The sequence below is a fragment of the Perna viridis genome, chromosome 9, assembly GCF_037379345.1.
Source record: "Perna viridis isolate PV_CMFRI_1.1 ecotype Kerala chromosome 9, ASM3737934v1, whole genome shotgun sequence".
In the NCBI taxonomy this organism is placed as follows: Eukaryota; Metazoa; Mollusca; class Bivalvia; order Mytilida; family Mytilidae; genus Perna; species Perna viridis.
The window spans coordinates 14,050,387-14,072,020 of NC_142453.1; the positions used below are offsets into that span (position 1 = coordinate 14,050,387).

General features: G+C 33.5%; 1 protein-coding gene across 17 annotated transcripts in view; it reads right to left on the minus strand.

The window, feature by feature from the left end:
- Positions 1-21,634, minus strand: part of LOC148606876 (nitric oxide synthase-like protein) — a 152,988-nt gene that overhangs the window by 41,843 nt on the left and 89,511 nt on the right. For 16 of the 17 annotated variants that reach the window (XM_088547287.1, XM_088547293.1, XM_088547291.1 and 13 more), the window contains 14 exons: positions 20,570-21,595; positions 20,129-20,274; positions 19,679-19,841; positions 13,148-13,239; positions 12,325-12,466; positions 11,411-11,550; positions 10,941-11,115; positions 9,190-9,291; positions 6,705-6,899; positions 4,928-5,025; positions 3,600-3,744; positions 3,215-3,319; positions 2,473-2,522; positions 1,400-1,435 (listed from right to left, as the gene is read on the minus strand). In XM_088547287.1, coding sequence (XP_088403413.1) covers positions 1,400-1,435; positions 2,473-2,522; positions 3,215-3,319; positions 3,600-3,744; positions 4,928-5,025; positions 6,705-6,899; positions 9,190-9,291; positions 10,941-11,115; positions 11,411-11,550; positions 12,325-12,466; positions 13,148-13,239; positions 19,679-19,841; positions 20,129-20,274; positions 20,570-21,526 — 2,546 coding nt within the window. In that variant the 5' untranslated portion in view covers positions 21,527-21,595. The remainder of the gene's footprint in view (positions 1-1,399; positions 1,436-2,472; positions 2,523-3,214; positions 3,320-3,599; positions 3,745-4,927; positions 5,026-6,704; positions 6,900-9,189; positions 9,292-10,940; positions 11,116-11,410; positions 11,551-12,324; positions 12,467-13,147; positions 13,240-19,678; positions 19,842-20,128; positions 20,275-20,569; positions 21,596-21,634) is intronic. The other variant, XM_088547300.1, reaches the window with a different exon arrangement.

Here is a 21,634-nt window from a genome sequence, read left to right on the forward strand (position 1 = left end):
TATCAATTATGAATATATGCATACATGGTACTGTCCGGTATTTAAGGACTAAATACGGTCACGCGCGTTTTTTTTCTCCACGTGAGAAGTCAACTGCGAATAAATTGGACAGTAGTTAACCTTTTTTATTGCATACACAGATCAAATAGAGCAAGACATTGAAAACGTTTACTCCGTTTCTAATTCTTGACAACCGTCTTAAAATTCGCTGAGATAAAATTTTCCAATTACATATTGTGTGCTCATTACATGCACATAAAGCAAATTTTAAGTTAGCAGCATTGACGGTCTGCTTCAATCTTCAAAGAACATAATTCCAAAAAAAATTCAACGGTTTAAAATTTTGGTAACGTACGTATTTATTTTTATGTGTATCCACCCTATCTATGATAATCAATATCCCTCAGATAGACATTTTAACAGCATATCGGACTACTTTCGGGAGTATGCATAACACACAACTGTATTTGTACAGATTTGCACGGACACCTCATCCCTTTACCCCCCCCCCTTTCCCCACAAAGACGCATACACTCTTAAAGCGGGGCTATAAAAATGACAATGTCGTTATTTACTATATGCAGTTTATGTAAAATATTCATTCATTTTTATTTTGAGAAAATGACTTTTACTCCATTACAAACATTCTGCTTACAATAAATAAACATATTATATACATTTTCAAATTAATCGAGACGCTACGCGAAATAGCTTTGATCTTCTTTAAACGCCTTATTTTCATGCTGAACTTATTAACTAAGAATTTTCGTTATTTTCAATATCTTACGGTCTTATAAAATATTCAATTTTCATATTATTAAATAATGTTAAAACAGTGAAATGTTTACATAACCTAACACTATGATAATAGACAAACTAATCGCAAATCAAATAAGCTCTTGATGAATATTTCTCATGACTTTTTTACAAACTACACAATGTTTTCATATATTTCTTTTCTAATTTGTTTTTTTTAATGTAGATAGTCATAGTCAATTTAATCTTTGAACAAGAATCAAAATCAATTGACGAACTTATATAAAACATAAAGGATCGAGCTTCATAAAAAGCTCACACAGACGCTTATAGCAAGAAACAACTTTACAAGACAAAAATAACAAAAAAATTCTGAGTAATATCTCTTACTATTCAATGGACAAATTAGTAATCCATATACATATAATGAAGGTTTGGTCATTGATGTATTCATTTGCCTCATATTACTACTCTTTACACGGCGTCTTATTAGCAGGTTAAACTATTAATAAATGAATTTTGCCATTACTATTACAACTTTTTTAAATTAAATAATTTTTCATACATGTTTGATGAAACTAGCTGTAGCTAAATTGCGACAAAACTAAAAGCAAGGACGCACACAAGTGTAGAAATGCCTTACTTTCCACCATCATATTGAGATTTATACCAACTGGACCTTAAAACAAAAATTAAACTCATAATACACATGTACCATTAAAATATATCTTGTATCAGAAAAAGATCAAGTTGCTCAGGAGATTTGCTTACATTGTAGAAAGGGACATCCTTAAATAATGAAAACATAAAAAAAATGTAAACCGTCAAAACGATATTACCAAACCTAATGGAGATTCAAATAAACTCGAAACAAACTTACAAAATCAACAAGAAAAACAATAAATAATAAGGCTTATGAATTTTTAAAAGGAGTCATTTTGTCATTTCACCAAAGCATATTTGTGAAGGCCTGATTATGAGTGCCGATCAAATAATATTGTTTGTATCTGTAAAGGCTTTTAAGATCAAATCGTATCACTATGCAGATGGTCAAATGACAAAAAATGGATTCATAGGTGTCTGAAGAAGGGAAAGCGGTTGACAAAACGCAGTCTGAAACATAAAAAATACAAACAAAAACATATCAATCAATTAGGTCTTGTGTATTTAAATGAAACGTTCACAGACTACCGACAATATTACCCAGACTAAAATTCGCAATTGTAAACCCCTCAGTCTACTCCAGAAAATACTTAATAGAGATAAAAAGCTAGAGTAGTTGGAATGTTTTTGTGGAAGAAAAGAATACTTAATGTTGGAAATAGAAAATTATTCGCGCTTTTCATATTGTTTTGTTGAATTTTGACCTTTCTTTTACGAGATTACGGTCAAGATAAGAAGGCATTTCGTTACTGCCCTTACAGAATACAATAACTCTTTTGGATAGAAAAATACGAAGAAGCTATCAAAGATGACCAAGTTTAGATTTAAAAATGTAATTTATAAGGGGAAAAAATGTAAAATGATAATATACTAAACACAATGATGTTTATCAGACAACAACGATTAACCAAGGAATCCTTATGACGTATTTTAGATACAAGCTTATTACTAAGGACTTGAAGAGAAGATTACTATTTTAAAAACACGACTACAAGACAAAATTAATGGTCCACGTGAGGTATAAATAAAATCAGCTGAATATTTGATACTTACTTTTTTGTGCTTTTAAAATCTTGGAGGTCATGTAAACACTTTGCAAATGCCTAAAATTGAAAACATGTACACCATAAATACAAAAGTAACAATATGAAAAAGTATGTTAATGTTTCTAAGATAGATTGTTTTATTTTAGTGATAAGTAAGACCTAAATACTAAAAACATCTATGATATATTACTTAAACGACAAGGATTGTATCCTTTTAACTGTTTGGAGGTTGGCTAATATAGTCTCATAATCTAGGCTAAAGTTTAAGTTAGTTTAATTGGCATCTTCGCCAAACTACAAGAATAATAAAAATTCCATTTACCTATGTTTAGGGATGTAAAGTACATGTACGATAACAGTAACAAGTGCTGATTCCAATAAAAGTGGGTATAATTACGCATGTAACTTGAGATTTGATGAATTAAGCTTAATTATAGATGAAACGTTTTTATAGGTGTAAATATCACAAAAATGTCTTGTTACATAGAAGGTGTAAGTATACGTTTACTTTATGTATACATGTATAATATTACTCATAGGCGACACATAGACAACGTAATCAAGAAAAGCGGCTTTGTGGCGAAGTAACCATGCATACGGATGTTGTTACATATATTATTTTCAGTTTAAAGTGAACTAAAATCTATTCTTCAATTTAAATCTCAACGAACTAGACGAATTAATGTTTACCGCTAATTACTTTTAAAAATGTACTAAGTGCTTTAAATGTTTGACTGAAACAGACGTACCTCACCATTTTCTGGTGGATCACCATTACCAAACGTACTAGTGACGAACAAAACTAAAGCCTCATGCTCTAAGTGTATAGCATCATATTCTTCCATGTTCATAACCTGAACAAAATGAAAGCCAACATATGTTAATTCTTCATAAGCACATTCAGCGAACCAACACGTTGCTAAAATATAAATAGCAAGTTTGAATAAAGAGTAATTTTGAACAGTTAACACATAAACCCAGATTGGACGTCCTTGGCACTATCGGTAGTAAGAATAAATTGCCTAAATGATTAATGCAATTAGCTACAAGAAAACTCTTTTACATAACAATTAACTGAAACTGACCAGAAAGGCATAAAGTCACAAGTTATAACTATAAGAACAATTCAATTACCTTCGCATCGAAAGCATGTTTAAATATTTCACAGAGTGTCTTTGCAAACCTCTCAGACTTTCCAGTTTCGGTGGCATACAGAATTGTACATTTCACACGATTTGATAGCGCTTTGACCATAAGCTTTGCACTAAACTTTACAGCTCTGAAACAAATTTAAAATTAGCAAGAAGTACAAGAATGTCCATTTTTTAACGGACTATTGAATTTCTTGTCACGCACGTGTTTGTGCCTTATTCATTCAAATAAATTACATAGAAAGCACTGAAATTCATTCAAAAAGGGAGATGACTTTCATTTTGTGCAAAATTTGGTTGCTTTCTTAGGATATTATAAAATCATTTTATGAGTCAACCACTGTCGATTTAAAAACAAATTGTACAATTAGACATGTAAATGATGTAAAATTTACATTGGAACAAAAACATTCTTTGAGATAAAATTACCATGTGCCATCCACATCATAGGAAATGCCCGTTTTCTAAATGGACAGTCTCTTAAGTTAAGAAGGATTTTATTTTTACTTATCTGTATCTTTCAAAGTTTTTAGTGTCAACTTAACCCCCGTGATATTAATAAACAGTGGTAACTTTGTTATATTATCGATTGGAAAGTAGACACACAACAAACCCTGAATATGTTTTAAGAAAATATAATGATGACAAACGATAGAGGACCACAGACGTAACTTGACGATAATGTCTTGATGAAAACGTTCGAGGCACTAGCACAAAGGTGATATAAATACATTTTTAATTTTAGTTGTGTTTTACGATAGCCACCCATCTTTTTAAACAGTTTCCGCCGACCAATATTTTTTTCTTTAGTATTTTTTTCTTTGTTTTGTCAATTTTTCGTGGTTTTAACCTCAGGCTGGTTTTACACTGAACGTCCCCATTATTTCCTAAAAGCAAACTCCATTTTTCTTTGAATGTAAATTTAAAAGACCTGAATAAATATTCGAGTATGCAATTTTGTCTTTCAAACATGGTCTGCTATAAAAAAAAATTAAAAAAATAGGCGTCTTAAATGATAATATCCTAAAACAGAAATGTAGAGAGACAATGTCACAGATGGTTTCAAATAAAATACCGATTGCTCGTTGAAAAGCATGTACGCCACATTTTTTAGATGTGTAAACGATCTAAAAAATAAGCATTTGGTTAACGTGGAAAAGAAGCAATACTGTAAGAAATCTCACAGAACATTACTTGAAAGGACAGAGAGTAAAAGAAACAATACGATTCTTATATACCGTGAAAACCTAAAATTGCGGTGATTATGATCTAAAATGAATAAGTACAGTACAAAAATAAGAAGTAAACTACCTTGCAAGTTCTTTAAAACCAAATTTTCGTCGACGTTTTTCGACTGTCTTTCCCTTTTCTCTGTCTTTCTTCCATACGTAGGTTCTCCAAATTTCGTCCTAGTATATAAAATAAAGCCACTGCAGTTTACAAATCATTTTGTGAAGTGTAATGTCATAAGGAATGAATATAAATGTTAATGTAAAAATTGGAATATAGTCCTGATCCCACATGTACAAAAGGGAACTCTGAAGATATACGCTGGTTTTAGAAAAGGACCTCTGGATATGAGGTATGATACTAGATTACAGTTGTACAAAAGAAATCTATGGAGATATAGTATAATCTTAGATCCATCTTGTGCAAAATGGAACTCTGCAATAAAGTATGACACTGGACGGTACAAAAGGGAACTCTGGAATTTATAATGGTCTTGGATCCTACTTGTACAAAAGAGAACTCTGGAATAAAGTTTAACTTAGATTCCACTTAAACATAAGATAAACTTTAGCATAAAGTGTGATCCTGGAACCTACACGGACAAAAGGTACTCTAGAATTAAGTATAATCCTGGATCCTTCTTGTACAAAATTTTGGAATATATATACAGTAGGGCCCTTGATCCGACTTGTACAAATAATGAGAATAACGTTTGGTTCTAAATTCGACTAGTACAAAAAATATTAATATAGTTAGTAAGTCTGGTCCTGAATCCTGCTTGGTGGAATTCTGATTTGTCAATCCTACATGGACAAAAGGCAGATCTAAAATATAATATGGTCCTGGGTTCGACTTTAAAATTCCAAGTTGTATTGTTTTAAATATAGTATTAATTTATAAACCAAAAAAATCAAAATCGTTCTGAATTGAAAACAAAATATTACCAAGTTGCAAGTTGTGTTCATGAAAACACTAAATGTAATTAAATTGGTTATGTATATCTCAGTAGGATTCGATCCTAGATATCTATTGTTGTCAGGTTTTGTATCTGATAACAATCCAGTTTATCTGGGTCTTAATCCTTTCACATTTTCGAAATAAAGTATGCTTAACTTCTGTGCATTCAAAATCAAACATTAAAAGGAAAATGTTATTGCATCGTGGAAGGTCACATCAAATTATCGGAATATGACATGTATATAGTATATTTAAAAATGGACTGCACAGTTCGTTTTTAAATATGGCATCATATGGGCTTGCTCCCACTATCAAGTATGCAGCTCACTAGTGTTTATAACCTACCAAAGAGTAATCCCGGATTTCACTTTCGGTCCAAGCGATTGTAGAAATATGGAAATTGAATGTTCAAATCATTGTATTGATTTAATTAGAAGTATTTGATGGTGATACATGTAGCTGTGTTAATGCATTAGATTCATCATTTGTCAAGTGATTGCTTAGCAATAAATAGTGATACATTCATTTTTTAAATGAGTTCAATCTAGGCGCCACCAACTTTTTGATCACCACTTTGTAGGTTATATTTACTAAGTGGGGCTGCATATTTGATAGTGGGAGCAAACCCCCGTGAAAGCATATTGACAAAAACGCGAGTGTGATGATTTTATTCAGGTTTATAGTCGTAGATCAATATTGCTCACTGAAGTATTTCATAAACATGTGTATCAGTACAGTGCACCTTATTACCTCTTTGTAACGTTCAGTGACAATTTAACAAAATTCATTTGAACCGTTTATGTTGAAACTGTTTTTTTTTTTTTTTTTTTAAATTCGTTTAGCTGCATGGTGTGGTGTCGTTTGTAAAACAAATATATGATAAAGATTTATTTCAAGTTACCTGATATTCATATGAAGGTTTGAGTTTGTAGAGGAGCATTTCTTGGTGAAAAACTGGTGTAATGCTGCTACTGAGGGGAGGTACAACCCAAACCCAATCAGCTGGACAACCTCCTCGCTGCTTAGATTCATTCTCCATAAATTTCATAAAAGATTCCGAAGCAGCATGATGGTCCATTATAGTAACACTGGTAGACTTTTAAAAAAAGAGTGACAATATCTAAAATCACACAAAGCACAAATATTTGTAAAAATATGTAATATGAATGAAATTTTGAATAAAGATAAAAATAACTTGTAACATATTACACGTATAATCAGCACAGATTAAACATATTAGTCCTTAATTAACAAGGGTCTATATAATTAAGAGTAACATTTGTTTTTAAGTGTCTATATAGCTAAGTCTTACATTTAATGAAAAACATACAAGTCATTTTTAATGCTCATGGTTTACAGTTTAGCCCTTGTATTAACTTTGAACCAGAGTCTATATAGTTCAGTATAATATTTGATGTCTAATGTCTATAGATACATTTTAGTCTGTGTCATACCTTTGAATCAAAGAAAATAATAGTTCAGTATGATATTTGATGTCAAGTGTCTATAGATACAGTTTTGTCTATGTGTTACCTTTGACGACCAGAGTCTATATAGTTCAGTATGATATTTATTGTCTAGGGTCAATAGATACAGTGTAATTTATGTCTTTTCGTTGATCACGTGAGTCAAATTCAGTATATTTGATGTCAAGGGTCTATAGATCCAGTTTAGTCTATATATTTCTTACCTTTGACGACTAGACTGTATATAGTTCAGTATGATACGTGATATCTAGGATCTATACATTTAGTTTAGTCTATTTCTTACCTTTGACGACCAGAGTCTATATAGTTCAGTATGATATTTGATGTCTTGGGTCAATAGATACAGTTAATCTATGTCTTTCCGTTGATGATATGAGTCTATAAAGTTCAGCATGATATTTGATGCCCTAAGTCTATAGATACAGTTAAGTCGATTTCGTACCTTTGATGACCAAAGTCTATAAAGTTCAGGGTGATATTTGATGTCTTGGGTCAATAGACACAGTTAATCTATGTTTTTCCGTTGATGATCTGAGTCTGTATAGTTAAATATGATACTTGATGTCTATAGGGTCTATAGATACATTTTAATCAATGTATTACCTTTGACGACCAGTGTCCATATAGTTTAGTATGACATTTGTTGTTTAGGGTCTATAGATACAGTTTAGTCTTACTATTTCTTACCTTTGACTACCAAAGTCTATAAAGTTTAGTATGATATCTGATGCATTGGGTCTATAGAAATAGTTTAGTCTATGTATTACCTTTGATGACCAGAGTCTATAAGTTCAGTATGATATTTGTTGTTTAGGGTCTATAGATACAGTTTAGTCTATGTCGTACCTTTGACGACCAAAGTCATATAGGTAAGAATGATATTTGATGTTTTGGGTCTATAGAAATAGTTCAGTCCATGTCATACCTTTGATGACTTCAGCCTATATAGTTCAGTATGATATTTGATGTCTACGATCTATAGATACATTTTAGTCAATGTATTACCTTTGATGACTACAGTCTATATAGTTTAGTATGACATTTGTTGTCTAGGGTCTATAGATACAGTTTAGTCTATCTATTTCTTACCTTCTACGACCAAAGTCTATATAGTTTAGTATGATATTTGTCGTCTAGAGTCTATAGATACATTTGAGTCCATGTATTATCATTGATGGTCTACACAATTTAGTCTTACACTTGTTGACCTTGGCCAGAACAGCTTAATCTTACTTTTGTTGATCTGTTGGTATATAGATTACTCCTACATATTGTGACTTTGGTCTAATCAGTTTAGTATTACACTTGTTGACCTGGGTTTATACATTCTAGTCTCACATATGTTGACCGGGGTGGACATAGCTTATTCTTACACTTGTTAAGCAGAGTTCAGTTTTACATTTGTTGACCAGGATCTATCAATTAAGTCATACATTTGTTGACCAGGGCCCATCAATTTAGTCTTATATTTGTTAAGCAGTCACACTTTTGACCATGATCTATATATGATCAGAGCTTATCGTTGAGTTTTACATTTGTTGACCAGATTCTATACAGATGAGTCGTAAATTTGATGACCAGGGTCCAATATAGTCGGGCTGCATATTTAATAGTAGAAGCAAGCCTATGTACAGGGTATATGCAGTTTAGTCGTACTTTTTTTACCAAGATATATCAACTGATTCTAACATTTGTTGACCAGTGCCAATCAGTTGAGTCTTACATTTGTTGACCAGGGCCTATCAATTGAGTCTTACATTTGTTGACCAGGGCCTATCAATTGAGTCTTACATTGTTCACCAGGGCCTATCAATTGAGTCTTACCTTTGGTTTTTTACTGTTTAGTTATTCATTGTTAAGTCAGGTCTGTTCAATTTAAAAAATTATATGTTATCTTACCTGAAAACTGTGTAGAACAGCTATATTAGTTTCAACTGCTACTCTGTCGCGCCATAGCGAAGAATTTTTCTTAGTGTCAAGACCTAATTTTTCTGCAATTTTCTGAAAAACAGATAAACAGAAGAATAAAGAGCATTTTGCGGGGTAAACGTGTGTTTAAGCGTGGATGACACTACACAGAAACCAAAAGTGAAATTTGTTTATGATAATGCCCAGTCTAGATGGTAGTAGATTTCTTTTGAATAGAAAGAATAACCTCAACATACTAAAAATTTCCAATCGAACTTTCTTCATATATCATTATCAAGCGTATGCTCAATTTCATCAGTATTTATGAAAAGTATATTCGTATGTAATCAGTTTTCGGATATTAACAGAGCAAGAATTTGCGTTGACTATCTTTTTGTAAAGATAGTACTTGTTTAAAATTTATTATCTAGCTAACTAAAATTTACGATGACACCTAATGACGACCACGACGGACGACTATGACGGGTGCAAAGTGATAGCAATAGTTCACCAAGAACTACTCTAGACTCCATCTGTTATCTTCCTCAACTTATGTAATTTCTTATAATATAGGGTAGGCATTGCCTAATTCAGCGAACACCGTGAGCTTTACCGTACATGTACAATCTGTGTGGGACTCGTAAAAAAGGACATTACAAATGGGGAAGGTCAAACCGTATGAATATTTTTTCTTCGCCAATGCAATATATTTATTTAAGCAGCAAGCGAAATAAATATTTTTATTTGAAAAATCTGCCTTGTTAATTAATGGAGAAGGTTTTTTTTCAGTAAATGAATAACTTTTGAGAAAACAAAGTTTTTTTTCATAAATTCCAACCCCATACCCATTTCCCTTGCTCTCAAACTGGTCAATAACTTTATAGAACTTCGCTATACTTAACATATTTAAGGGCATCTCCAGCAACATCCATTTCAGTTTTGGTCCGTCAGATCAATATGTACAGATATCGGAAATATTACAGTTCTCCACAAATTTTTCAAGCATAATTCAGGCGAAAGCTACGAATTCCAAACAAGAAAATGATTGCCTTTCCTGTCTTAGAAAAGCTATGCTTCGATTTGGAAAATACAATCTGAGTTTCATTTTTTGCCAAGGCGGGTTAGGCTCTTAACAACAACAACATTGGAACAGCGCAGATACACTTACGTAAATCCACGTGTTTCACGAACTTTAACAAAAAACCATCATATTCACTTCTTTCAATTATTAAAAAAATGAAGAAAGACTCGAAAACTATCAGAAAAGATTAATTTATTTTTACGGAAACGTAATCTTCTATATATTTGTTTGATTTAAGGAAGCGATGATTTGTCTCAGCAAGGACAGTCACATTTTCTTACTTCCGGGACATGACTTTTTTTTCGTTAGTATATTGAGGAACCTTAAGGGAAATTTAGATAATACATGTAATAACCGTAGAGCTCACACCGCTTTGCGGTGCTCGCTATGGAGGCTTCCCCTGAAATATACATGTAATTGGTAGAAAATAGCAGGATTTGACGTAGAAATTTAATATACTGGTACTCATGAGAATCACTGACATTTAACGTTTAAATGCATGCCAAATTTTATAAATATCTGTGTATTGAATAAATTATTTTACAAAAAATATAAATCATTCGAATAAAATGTCCCCCAACAGATCCCTTCACTCGGCAATGACAGCAACGAAATCAAGTAATAAAGTTATCAGAATAATATGTAAACGTAATTTATTAACCTCAATAAGATTCAATCTGTGCGTGTCAAGAAAATCTCTAGATGCTATCTCAGTCCCCATATACCATCCATTAAATGGACATGCAGTAAACTCTAGTCCGCCACAATCAAACAGCAGAGACGAAACTGCAGGTAATGCATACCATTTCAAACCTAGCTCTGCAAAACTTGGGAATCTGAAAAAAGAAGTTTTTTTTCAATAAAATTTGGCTTTTGTACATAAATTCCGAAATTCCTGATACCTTAATCATTCACTACTTAAATGACCTGACATTTAAAATCACTGGACGCATTTTGAGTAGAAGTTACCTATTTAAAAAGGGGCAGAAATAAAAATAGTGCAAAGGTTGAGTTAAGCAATAAACAAATAAGCTGACATAATCATGAACATTTACCGAAACTTTGTCTTTCACTTTACTACATCTTATGGCACATAAGAAAATACATGTGCAGTGGATACTTTATACCTACTTCGGGTGTTTGATGTTGACTTCAAGAATAAGCTCTGGAGGAATTTCAAATAACTCGGGATCCATGCCATTAGCTTGTAGAATAAGCGGAAGGGTGTCAAAAGAACCATATTTCGGCTTCCATCCCATTTTAATGCATAGCTAAAAAGTAAAGATGGAATTTCTTTTATGAATGGCCTCATTGTTTTTCCACCTTTCGACAGAAAAGGAAGGAGTTCATCTAAAGGGATTATTTTCATATTTATTGAACCGTAATATATGCAAGGTAACAACAAATCAATATTTGTGTATGTATATACAAACGTCTCAGATATATGACTCTATTCGCTACACTGCTCCATCGGATCAAATTGATACTGGGGTTAAATAACGCATAAATATGGCCAGTCCGTGGTAAAACAATGATTAAATGGAGTTTCCGTGATTTCTTTTGATTGTAATATTACTTGTTTCCTCATAATTTTGAACAGACGCAGCCTAGGCCGTGTTGCATGAAATGCAGGTCATGTGTTTATCACTTTTTCCATGGCTGTGGTCTAAAGACCTTTGAAACACGTCAATTAGAATGTTGTTCTAACAACTATTTTTGTACTATTTTTTTGTTATAATAGTTTTTTTTAGATAATGACAAAATTAGTTCAAAGTATTTGTTCGTAAAAAAACATGTGTCCTATGGATATTGTAAGTATTGGTGTCCCAACAAAAGCATTACATCAAAAAAACATCTGTCCTACTGCTATTTGCACTGGTCCTATGTGGCAATAAATTTTGACCGGTACTTATTCACTTTATTTTTCAAATTTCAATTATTTTTGTAATTAATAATGAATTAATTTTGAAAATATAGCGTGTTATGACGATATGGATAATCTTGAAAAGGAATAGGCAGATACTCTCCAAGTTTATATTACTTACGGCAGTAAAATCAATAGTAAAGGGGTCGCCGATGACAGAGCCGTCTGGCTGTTTGTACCCAGCATACATTATCAATTGAGCATTCCATACTCTATAATCATGTTTACCGTCTGTTCGTGGAGGAAAAACTGTAATGGCAGACCTTAAAAACAAGACGGCAGTACGATCACTTTGTTGTCGTTCCAATATCAATACGTCTTCGTCTGGGAAATTCGTTATTCAGTTGCAAAATATTCTTTTATCATAACAAATGTAAAATTTCAGAGCAAGATTTTTTTTCTTTTTTCAGTTTCCGTTAAATAATGTCTTCAAGACATGTTTGTTGAAGTTCTTTATGGATTTACAATGTGTAGTGGCTCAAAAGTTTTGGCCTGGTTGTATAAGTGGTGACAATAATAGGCGGATCCGAGGAGAGATGCCCCCTTATCAATTTGCAAAATTAATGAAAACAGCGTATTGTGTGCGTAATTACATGCAATAAAATGCATTTATCAAGGATTGTTGTGGCCCATCTTCTGCCCTCTGGATCTCTGAATATATGAAATTTATCACTGACAACCAGCCTCTTCGAATCACTAATTCGATATTGAAGTTGTTAAATGATCCCTGAACCACGAACGAACCGATCATAACAACCTAGCATGCGACATATTAGTGTGCTTCTTAACCCATTTTAAATTCAAAAGCTATCTGGAATTGGATCATATACCATTTGTTATATTTTCACTACAATCAAAAGTTCCCTAATACTTCCTATGATACCTCTTACAACACGTTAAATATAATTTACTGAGAAATGAGATTATACAAAGATATCAATTACCTTATGTTGCCTTTGTTAGTTCCATATTTAATGTGATTGCAAATTGCTTCAAACATCCCTCGAGCAGTTGTTATATGCCGAGCATCAAACACCTAGATAAAAAGAAAGTTCGACAAAAAACTGCGTTGTTTACCTTATAACGAAGGAAAATCAATGTGTTGATAAAAGGATTAAGGAAAATGGAAATTCTTACAAAACAAAACCGGTGCGAGAATGATACAGTTATTTATATGAAGGTTTGCTTAACTTCTAAGTTATTGTTGTTCACTAGAATTTGCAATTTCAAAAACTGTTTATGTTACAAATAGAGGTATATTGCAGGATCTGCCAAGTGCACGACTAAACCCCTATCAAAACTCCTTTCAATTTTACTCGCGACAGTAAAAGATGAACTAAAAGTTACTACGATTAAGCCTACTCTACAAGTGGAGGGAATTAGATGTGGACTCTTAATAATTCAAAAGACCCACAAGGGTTTTTTTTCTTCAAGGAGCTTGCTTTTTGTACCAGTGTAAATTTTTTTGATTTGTCTACCTTGTACACCACGCTGCTACATGACAAGCTAAAGTCAGTTCTATGTGGTCGTGTTCATTAATGCTTTGTTACAACGCATGAAATTAAAAGATAAAGTACCAGGTAGAGAAAATTCTTACTTTGTGAAAATAAAAACACGGTGATTCTGACAAAAATGTACTCAGAGTCTGATGTTAAAGTGTTGGAATTTCTGATCGACAACATTTGTGTTGACGTTGGGGGACATTTATTCCAGCAGACTATCGGGATATCTATGGGAAAGAAATGTGTGCCACTCTTGGTCGATCCGCTCCTACATTCCTTTAAAGCATGCAGCTTTTTACAAGGGCTCCTACAGGAAAAAGAGATAAGCGAGTAGCCAAGTTCTTCAATTTCACTTTCCTTTATATACATCTCCGAAAAATCGTAGTTTCAAGGATTACTAACATCTAATCTACCCAAATGAACTTAAAGAGACAACTGATACACCTTCGTCTGCCTTAAACCTAGACCTTAATTTGTACATTAAGATTATACATGCAGGACGTTTCAAATCGACACTTTATGATAAACATGGTAATTTTGACTCCTAAATAGTATACTTCCCCTATCTAAGTGGCAATATACCAACATCTCAACTCTATGGAATATACATTTCACGGTTGATTTGTTTCTGTACACGGACTTCCTCAAACAAGGGTGTGTTCAGCCTTTGTAAATATCATCACTACAGATGTTAAACGGTCGACATCACAATTTGATCAACCAATTTGAAATTTCGATCTCCCAGATGAGACAAGGCATCTTCATTTAGACTCGACCTCTTATCGGACACAAGTCTATGGCTAGGTAATAGGATTTGCTACGGTTCTTTATTACAATTATAAATTACACTGCTATCCTGGTAGTGCTTTGAAATTACCCGAAGAGTGCAATGTTTATCGAGTTGTTTTTTTTTAAGTTTACATGCCTATGTCTGGAGAGATATTTATTTTACCGGAAGTGGAAGTGCTTGACATTGATTTTATTTTTTAAATCATAGTACATAATATATGATAATGACTGTGCTCTTGTATCAATATCATGGCTTTGCATTTTCAAAATGCTGTTTATTTTGCGTTTTAGTCTATACATAATTAAATCAACTGCTCTGGGTACACAAATATCCAAACGCTGTTCGGCTAAAATAATTTCGATTCAACTCATTCATCTATTATTTGGAATAATCGTCCTATCGTGTAAGTGCGTTCAGAGAGATATATTAAACTTTTTATTTCTTTTGATATCTTCAAGAAAATTTGTTGGTCCAATGTTAATTCTTATCGCATGAATTATTGCTTTATGTTATCAAGTTCAAGATCAAATTCTGGCGGTTTAAAAACGTATTTAATGATGGCGTATGTTTTATGTTGATTATTTTGTTACCTTAATCTTATTTTGTCATTATCGGACGGACATTATATTCCACAATCTTCTAAGTTATTTACTACGCTTCCACCACGATAAATGTACTTAGTTGAAATGAATGATTTCGCCCTAGTGTCGCGAAGCTGCATGCATTATTCCGGCGAAGTCGTTATCGTTTCGCTTTTTACATTTTGACCTTAAGGATGCTCTTCTTTAAAGATGATATTCAGTGTCGTAACTAGATTTGTAATGAAGTGGACGATCTTTTCGGCAGGAGGTTTAGATGGCCGCTCAAGATCCTCTGATGGGTGCCCAAGGGGTGAAGCCCCCGGGAGCTCCGCGATTCTAGCGATTTAGAAGGATATATTTTGAATGGAAAATATGTTATGGTAAACGGGTGTAATTTAAATGAAAAATGGTATCCGGAACGTTTCAGTCCCCTACCGTATTAGGTTCTCTCTTAGCATCAGATGGCTGATTTTCAAAATACCTTATTTCGCACGAACTTTTTGGACTAATATTGTGAGAGAAAGAATCGAAAAGGGTCTTATTATTTTTACTTTTTTTCACCTACTCCATGCATGCTTTCATCATGTGGTAGTGTCTAAGTGCCTGATATTTTATAAAACATAATATTTGGCTGTTAGTTTTGGAAAGGCACCCCTGATTTGTACTAAAACTCAGTAATATTTTTTTCAGTATGTTACCATGGCTACTGGAATTTATAAGAATAATCACTACTTATTACGAATAATTACTTATAAATGACTTGAACCTCCACACACCAAGGATTTAAAAAATATGCACTTTTTATGACCAAACACAAGAAATTTCTGTGTGGACTGCCTCAAAACAGCTCTATTTCAACAAAATGAGACCAAATTTTCAGAAATGACCTAATTGTATTGTACTACCTAAAACCACATACAAATTTGAAAGCAATCAATCCAGTATAAGCTGAGAGAAGTGTGACAAATGTCAGACGGAAGGACAGACAAGGCGATTCCAATATAGCTGCGAAATCGTAGCTCTTTATCTTTTTTTTTTATTTTGCGATCTAACGTTAAGAAAATACAAAAAAAAAATAGAGCTACGTTTCGCAGCTAATTCCAATATACCTACATTCGTCCAGTGAGAGTATAAAAGTAAAAAAGCCTAAAAATCACCAAATTCGATAGATGGCTAATAAAGATAGACGAGTGGTCCGGAGTGGATGAATGTAAGGACAGACATAGTTTAAAATATTTCTGCATTAATCAGTTTTTTTTTAAACATGAAGACTTAGACGGAATGATTCAGGAATGGATCGTGAGCATCTAGACTCATCGGACAACTATAGATTCTAACTATACGGTAGAGGCTCCCATGCCTCACTCTCCTGACCAGTAAAATTCAGCAAATATGCATTTTAGGGTATTGGCTACATATTGCTTGCTCAAATTGAATCTGTTTTGAGATATTTGACAAAATCTGCAATTTGGCACCCGTGGTCTGATATAAAGCAAAGGCCGGCATGTACATGTATTTCGATGGATCATCGATCCCCTTATCTTTATGGACGACGACAGACGCAACGTGACGTCATATGCTCACATGGCCTTTAGACATGTGAGCTAAAAAGTGATGTATATATATTAACGTGCGACTGGGATTATTAGTGGCCGATCATACATCAGATGGTATTTTTTGTACATTTTATATAATGTTATATTGAGGAAACTCAATATACACGGCTTGAAGTATGTTACGTTTGAGCTAGTGCTGTGCAAAATTCCATAGAAGTCCGCGCATCAATGAGTATTGGAGGAGTTGTGTTTAAAAGTTTTGGACGCACGGACGACAAACAAAAAATGACTTCATTCCTCCATTTGCATAACGGTAGATATACATGTAAGATGAATTAATAGGGGTATTTCTGGGATACGACCAGGACCTTAAGGACGTGTCTTTAACATATTACATCTCAGATAAAACAAAAAAGAAATGGGCCTATATACCATTGTAAAATATATTTTTGTTTTGAAAATAATAAGAGAGAAAATAGTGAATACCATCCAACCTGGGTAAAAAATCAACAGGCCAAGGCTATCTATGGGTCTTCAATGATAGGTGCAAACTAACTCGCACCACAGGGCATGCTGCAGCCAACTGCCTGACCTTAACACAACATTATAAAACTATTAAACGGGACAACGGAACAAAATCTTGAAGACTCACTGAAGGTTCATTTTTAACTTCCTCAGCGACTATCTCCCGACAGTCCCCGACAGTAAGTTAAGAATTTAAGTACGGTTAAATACTCGGTAATATTTTATGAAGAACAATAGATTTCCTAGTGAGTTTTTTAAACAATGAAGGGAGAAAATCGACTTATTATAAATAAGCCTTTATACCAGTTATGCCCGACTTGGAACAGACGCAAAAACGGGGGACAAACTGTGATATTACCCATATACCTCATAGATCCAAACTTGAGAACTTTCTTTGGCACGGACAACTAGGTTTTCGGGGGGGGGGGTAAGCTGGGATTGGACCATTGGAGCTTGGATTTAAAAAGTCTGACCTTGATTTTTTGTTTAAAAAATAATGTTTGCCTACTGCTGAAAGCACCTAAGGTGAAATATATGCAGAAATTTTACTTCTGGCCAAAATTGTTTTCCTTTGAAAACTAATGTGTCAAAGAAAACAAGTACATTTGTATTATTTTTTTTAAATAAAGATAGCCGACGCAGTCAAAATTTGCGTTCTTTTTACTTATAGTTAAATTTACTAACTTTCATTCAGGAAAAAAACACATGGCACGCAAAATCAATTTTCGGTGCAGTTTTTTTTTTAACCCCACTTAGTTATCAGTATTTGGCCAATCGGGAAACAAAATTGCGATCAGGTGACTTGTGTTAAAATGTCAAAGGGTAAAAAGCGTAACTATACCTACTACGTCGGAAAAAATAGAATTTTATCCCCTCAAAATGCTTAAACTATCTGTAAGATCTGTGAAAATTAACGAAACTCTTTCAAAGAAGTAGGTGCACATCTTGAATTTTCCGAAGGAGTTTTTTTATTATTATTTCACTATTCATGAAAAACTAAGCTGGCCCGAGAATCGAAAGAAAAATACAGTCCGAAAATAAATCCAAGCCCGCTGCCATATGGAGTTTTGTTTTACGAGTTTTGGATTGGTCCTATTGATATGGTTTGGTTTTGTTTCTTTGGAAAGCAGGGAGAGACTATAAAATAATACCTTGTTGGAAATTTGAATTTGGGGTCATTCCACTTTAATTGCTGTTAATAGCTTCAACTTCTACCAATATCAGGTATTAACTATCTTCGTGTGACTTGGAACTGAATCGAGCAAGAGGCTGTGAAATTCCAGGCTCTTTCACAACTTATGAAGCCGGGCTTGAGACTTCATAAGTTTTTGTAGTGGGTAGGACAGGCTCAACATTTTTACGGGCAAATAAATGCAAATGTTCGCATGCATCGTCCATTGCAGACGAAAATTGAGGGCAAGATAAACAGGGGAAAGAAACGGTTAGGCAACAAACTACTCTGTACTCTGAAAAACTCTCTCTCTCTCTCTCTCTCTTTTTTTTGCGAATACGATGTTTACGCGTCCACGTACTTGCGTAACAGCAGTTACGCCCATGATATTTGTTGTTGCTAGATAATTTACCTGATTAAAATATACTTGTATAAGCAGGACATGCTTACCCTTCCGGAACACTTAATGTCATTCCCGTTTTTTTTTTTTTATTTTGTTTTTTGGTTTTGTTTTGTTTTGTTTTGTTTTGTTTTTTGGGGGGAGGGGGATGGGAGTTCATATTGCTAGTGCTTTACTTTTTTGTAACGTCTTGTTTCCCTTATCTTCGGTTTTTTGTGACGTCTTGTTTCCCTTATCTTCGGTTTTTTTGTGACATCTTGTTTCCCTTATCTTTACTTTTTTGTAACGTCTTGTTTCCCTTATCTTCGGTTTTTATGTGAAATCTTTTTTTTTCGATTCACTACGCTTTAAATGAAGATAGTCTCTGTTTCATGTGTTCACATTTATGCCATGTTTTTGACGTATTTGAATCATCCCAATGCTGACGCTTTGATATCCAGAAACATTAGTAACTAAAAACACACAAGTGCGTAACCCCAATAAATATTGACTTCAATGACAAAGGTATATTGACGTAACGAACTCCGTGACTCGATATCCAGCTATTGTGACATAAGTTCAGGAATGCAGAGTTTATTTCCCTGTATGACTCGGCTAAAACAATAGCTGTCAGTGAAAAACACTGGGATTAGCCGTGGTGTATATACTATTGTGACGGGTTATAAATGAATGATCAGAGGATCTAAACGCAACGGTATAGACTGTGTATCATAATGTAAAAAAATATTCAATACAAATTTTGACAATGCAAACGGAAACTTTCAGAGTTTATTTGTGTGTGTGTGTGTGTGAGTTTTCATACGAAGACATGATAGAGGAGAAGAAAAAGTATTCATTCATGCGCACAATTGTTATGAAAATATACAAGCTATTCGAATCTAGAAAATAAAAGGTATATTTCTGAATCAAGATGATAATAATAAGAGTGTCTTTTAAAAACAGTGTAATACCTGAAGTTTTGACCACTGTATCCTACCAATACATCTTGGGGCATTTCTCCATGCTAGTTTTGCTCCATACGTCAATTCGTTTGACATCAGTTCATATGTACCAGTCTTTTCAATGGAATTGTACACTTCTGTTAACCTTGTTTGGTGAGCTGGTGTGTTTTGTCTGAAAATAATACACACTCAGTTTTACCCCTATCGAACCCGAATCACTTATTTATTGAAAAAAATATGATATACATGAATAAGTTAACGTGCTCTACTTTTTTAATAGTCGTATGATATATAGATTATGATAATCTAACAACTAATTTTACTTTATCACTGTATCTGCAAGAGAAATATTATAGTTTCATTTCTAAATATCAATAAAGTATCTACATGTAGCATTATACTGCGTCTAGAAGTAAATTTGTCTATTTCTATTCAAATAAATTATCCACAACTATTTACCTTTTAATACTAGAAAAGTATTGGTCGAAGAAATCTTTGGCATGAACCATCATTTCGTCTTTCGGTCTACAGCTCCCGGGCATTCGCCCCATAACGCTCGTTCCCATTATAGAACCAAGACATGCTTTATTATTACAGGGAACAGTCTAAAAGTAATATATTGTGAAGTAAAAAAAATTCGATAACATGTTTACCTACCTTTGTCATTACCCGAAAACATTATGTTTTCGTATTCTCCATATTACATCATATCACGAAATTTTCATTTTAGATTTTTGTTTTTCAAAATAAGATTTAATTTCAATAATATAAAATAAATTTCAAAATATAGAATTTCCTCTGTCATATAAAACATTTTGATCGCTTGAAACATTATAATTTCGATACCTACACTAAATATCAATTTGTGTTATTTATATATAATAATTCAATTCGACAAACCTCAATAACTTTAGAATGTAATGTATCAGTGAACACTAGTTTGCTCTCTGCTACATTTCTGAGTTTGACGTATCTCCTCTGTTGAGCAGGTGAGTTGTTTGCCATACTCTCCTTTCTTTGCATTGAAGGACTTCTTGACGACTCTCTCCTTTCTACTGCGTTCTCTGCTCCATTAAATGAGGGGCTGGATATAACACTCAACTGTGCATGACTGTCGTTGGAAACATTATTTTTATGTTTACCATTAATCGAGTCAATTTTGCTATTTGAAATTACATCATTGATGGCTAAAAATGAATTATTATTGTTGAAGTTGGCCGTTTTACTTTCACTATTTATTTTTGCTGATGAAGATTGCTTAGATATCTCGGCATCTGTCTGAGATTCGGCATCGTTTTGTACTTTAAAATTATCGTCATGATTCAAAGGACCAACAAAGCAAGTATTGTCAAGATCATCGTTAAAACAATTTGTTTGACTAGTTCCGCAGATATTGTTACCGCGCCGGCTCTGTCTGTGCGATGTTCTATTTGTTGGTGACAGAGATCTTCCAAATGTTCGTCTTAGGCGAGAAACAAAGGATTCATTATTCTGAATAGGTTTTGTAATTCTGCTTGTATTTGGAGATCCATTTGTTAAGAATGTGGTGTGAAGGTAGGAGATGTATCCATCTGGTCCTCTTAGCAGGAGAGATACTGGAATGTCATTTGGCAGTGACTTTAGATGTTCCACACATTTATCGTACAGCATATCAGTCATATCTATATCATTCACGCGTAATATGACATCACCTATACGCATTAAACCACATTTCTCCGCCATACCACCAGAAACCATTGCCGATATAACGACATATGGTTTCTCTGGTCGAGATTGAATAAGAAATCCCAATCCTGTGTCTTTTCGTTTCATGATTTTGACACGAATCAAGTTTGAATTATCGGACTCCATGGTCATCAACTATTACAGATGAAACTTGATAGTCTTTTTTGCAGGTGGTGATGTGTTCTTCGGTAATTTTCTAGCCTGTAAAAATAGTACTATGAGAGACCGTTTAAATATTAT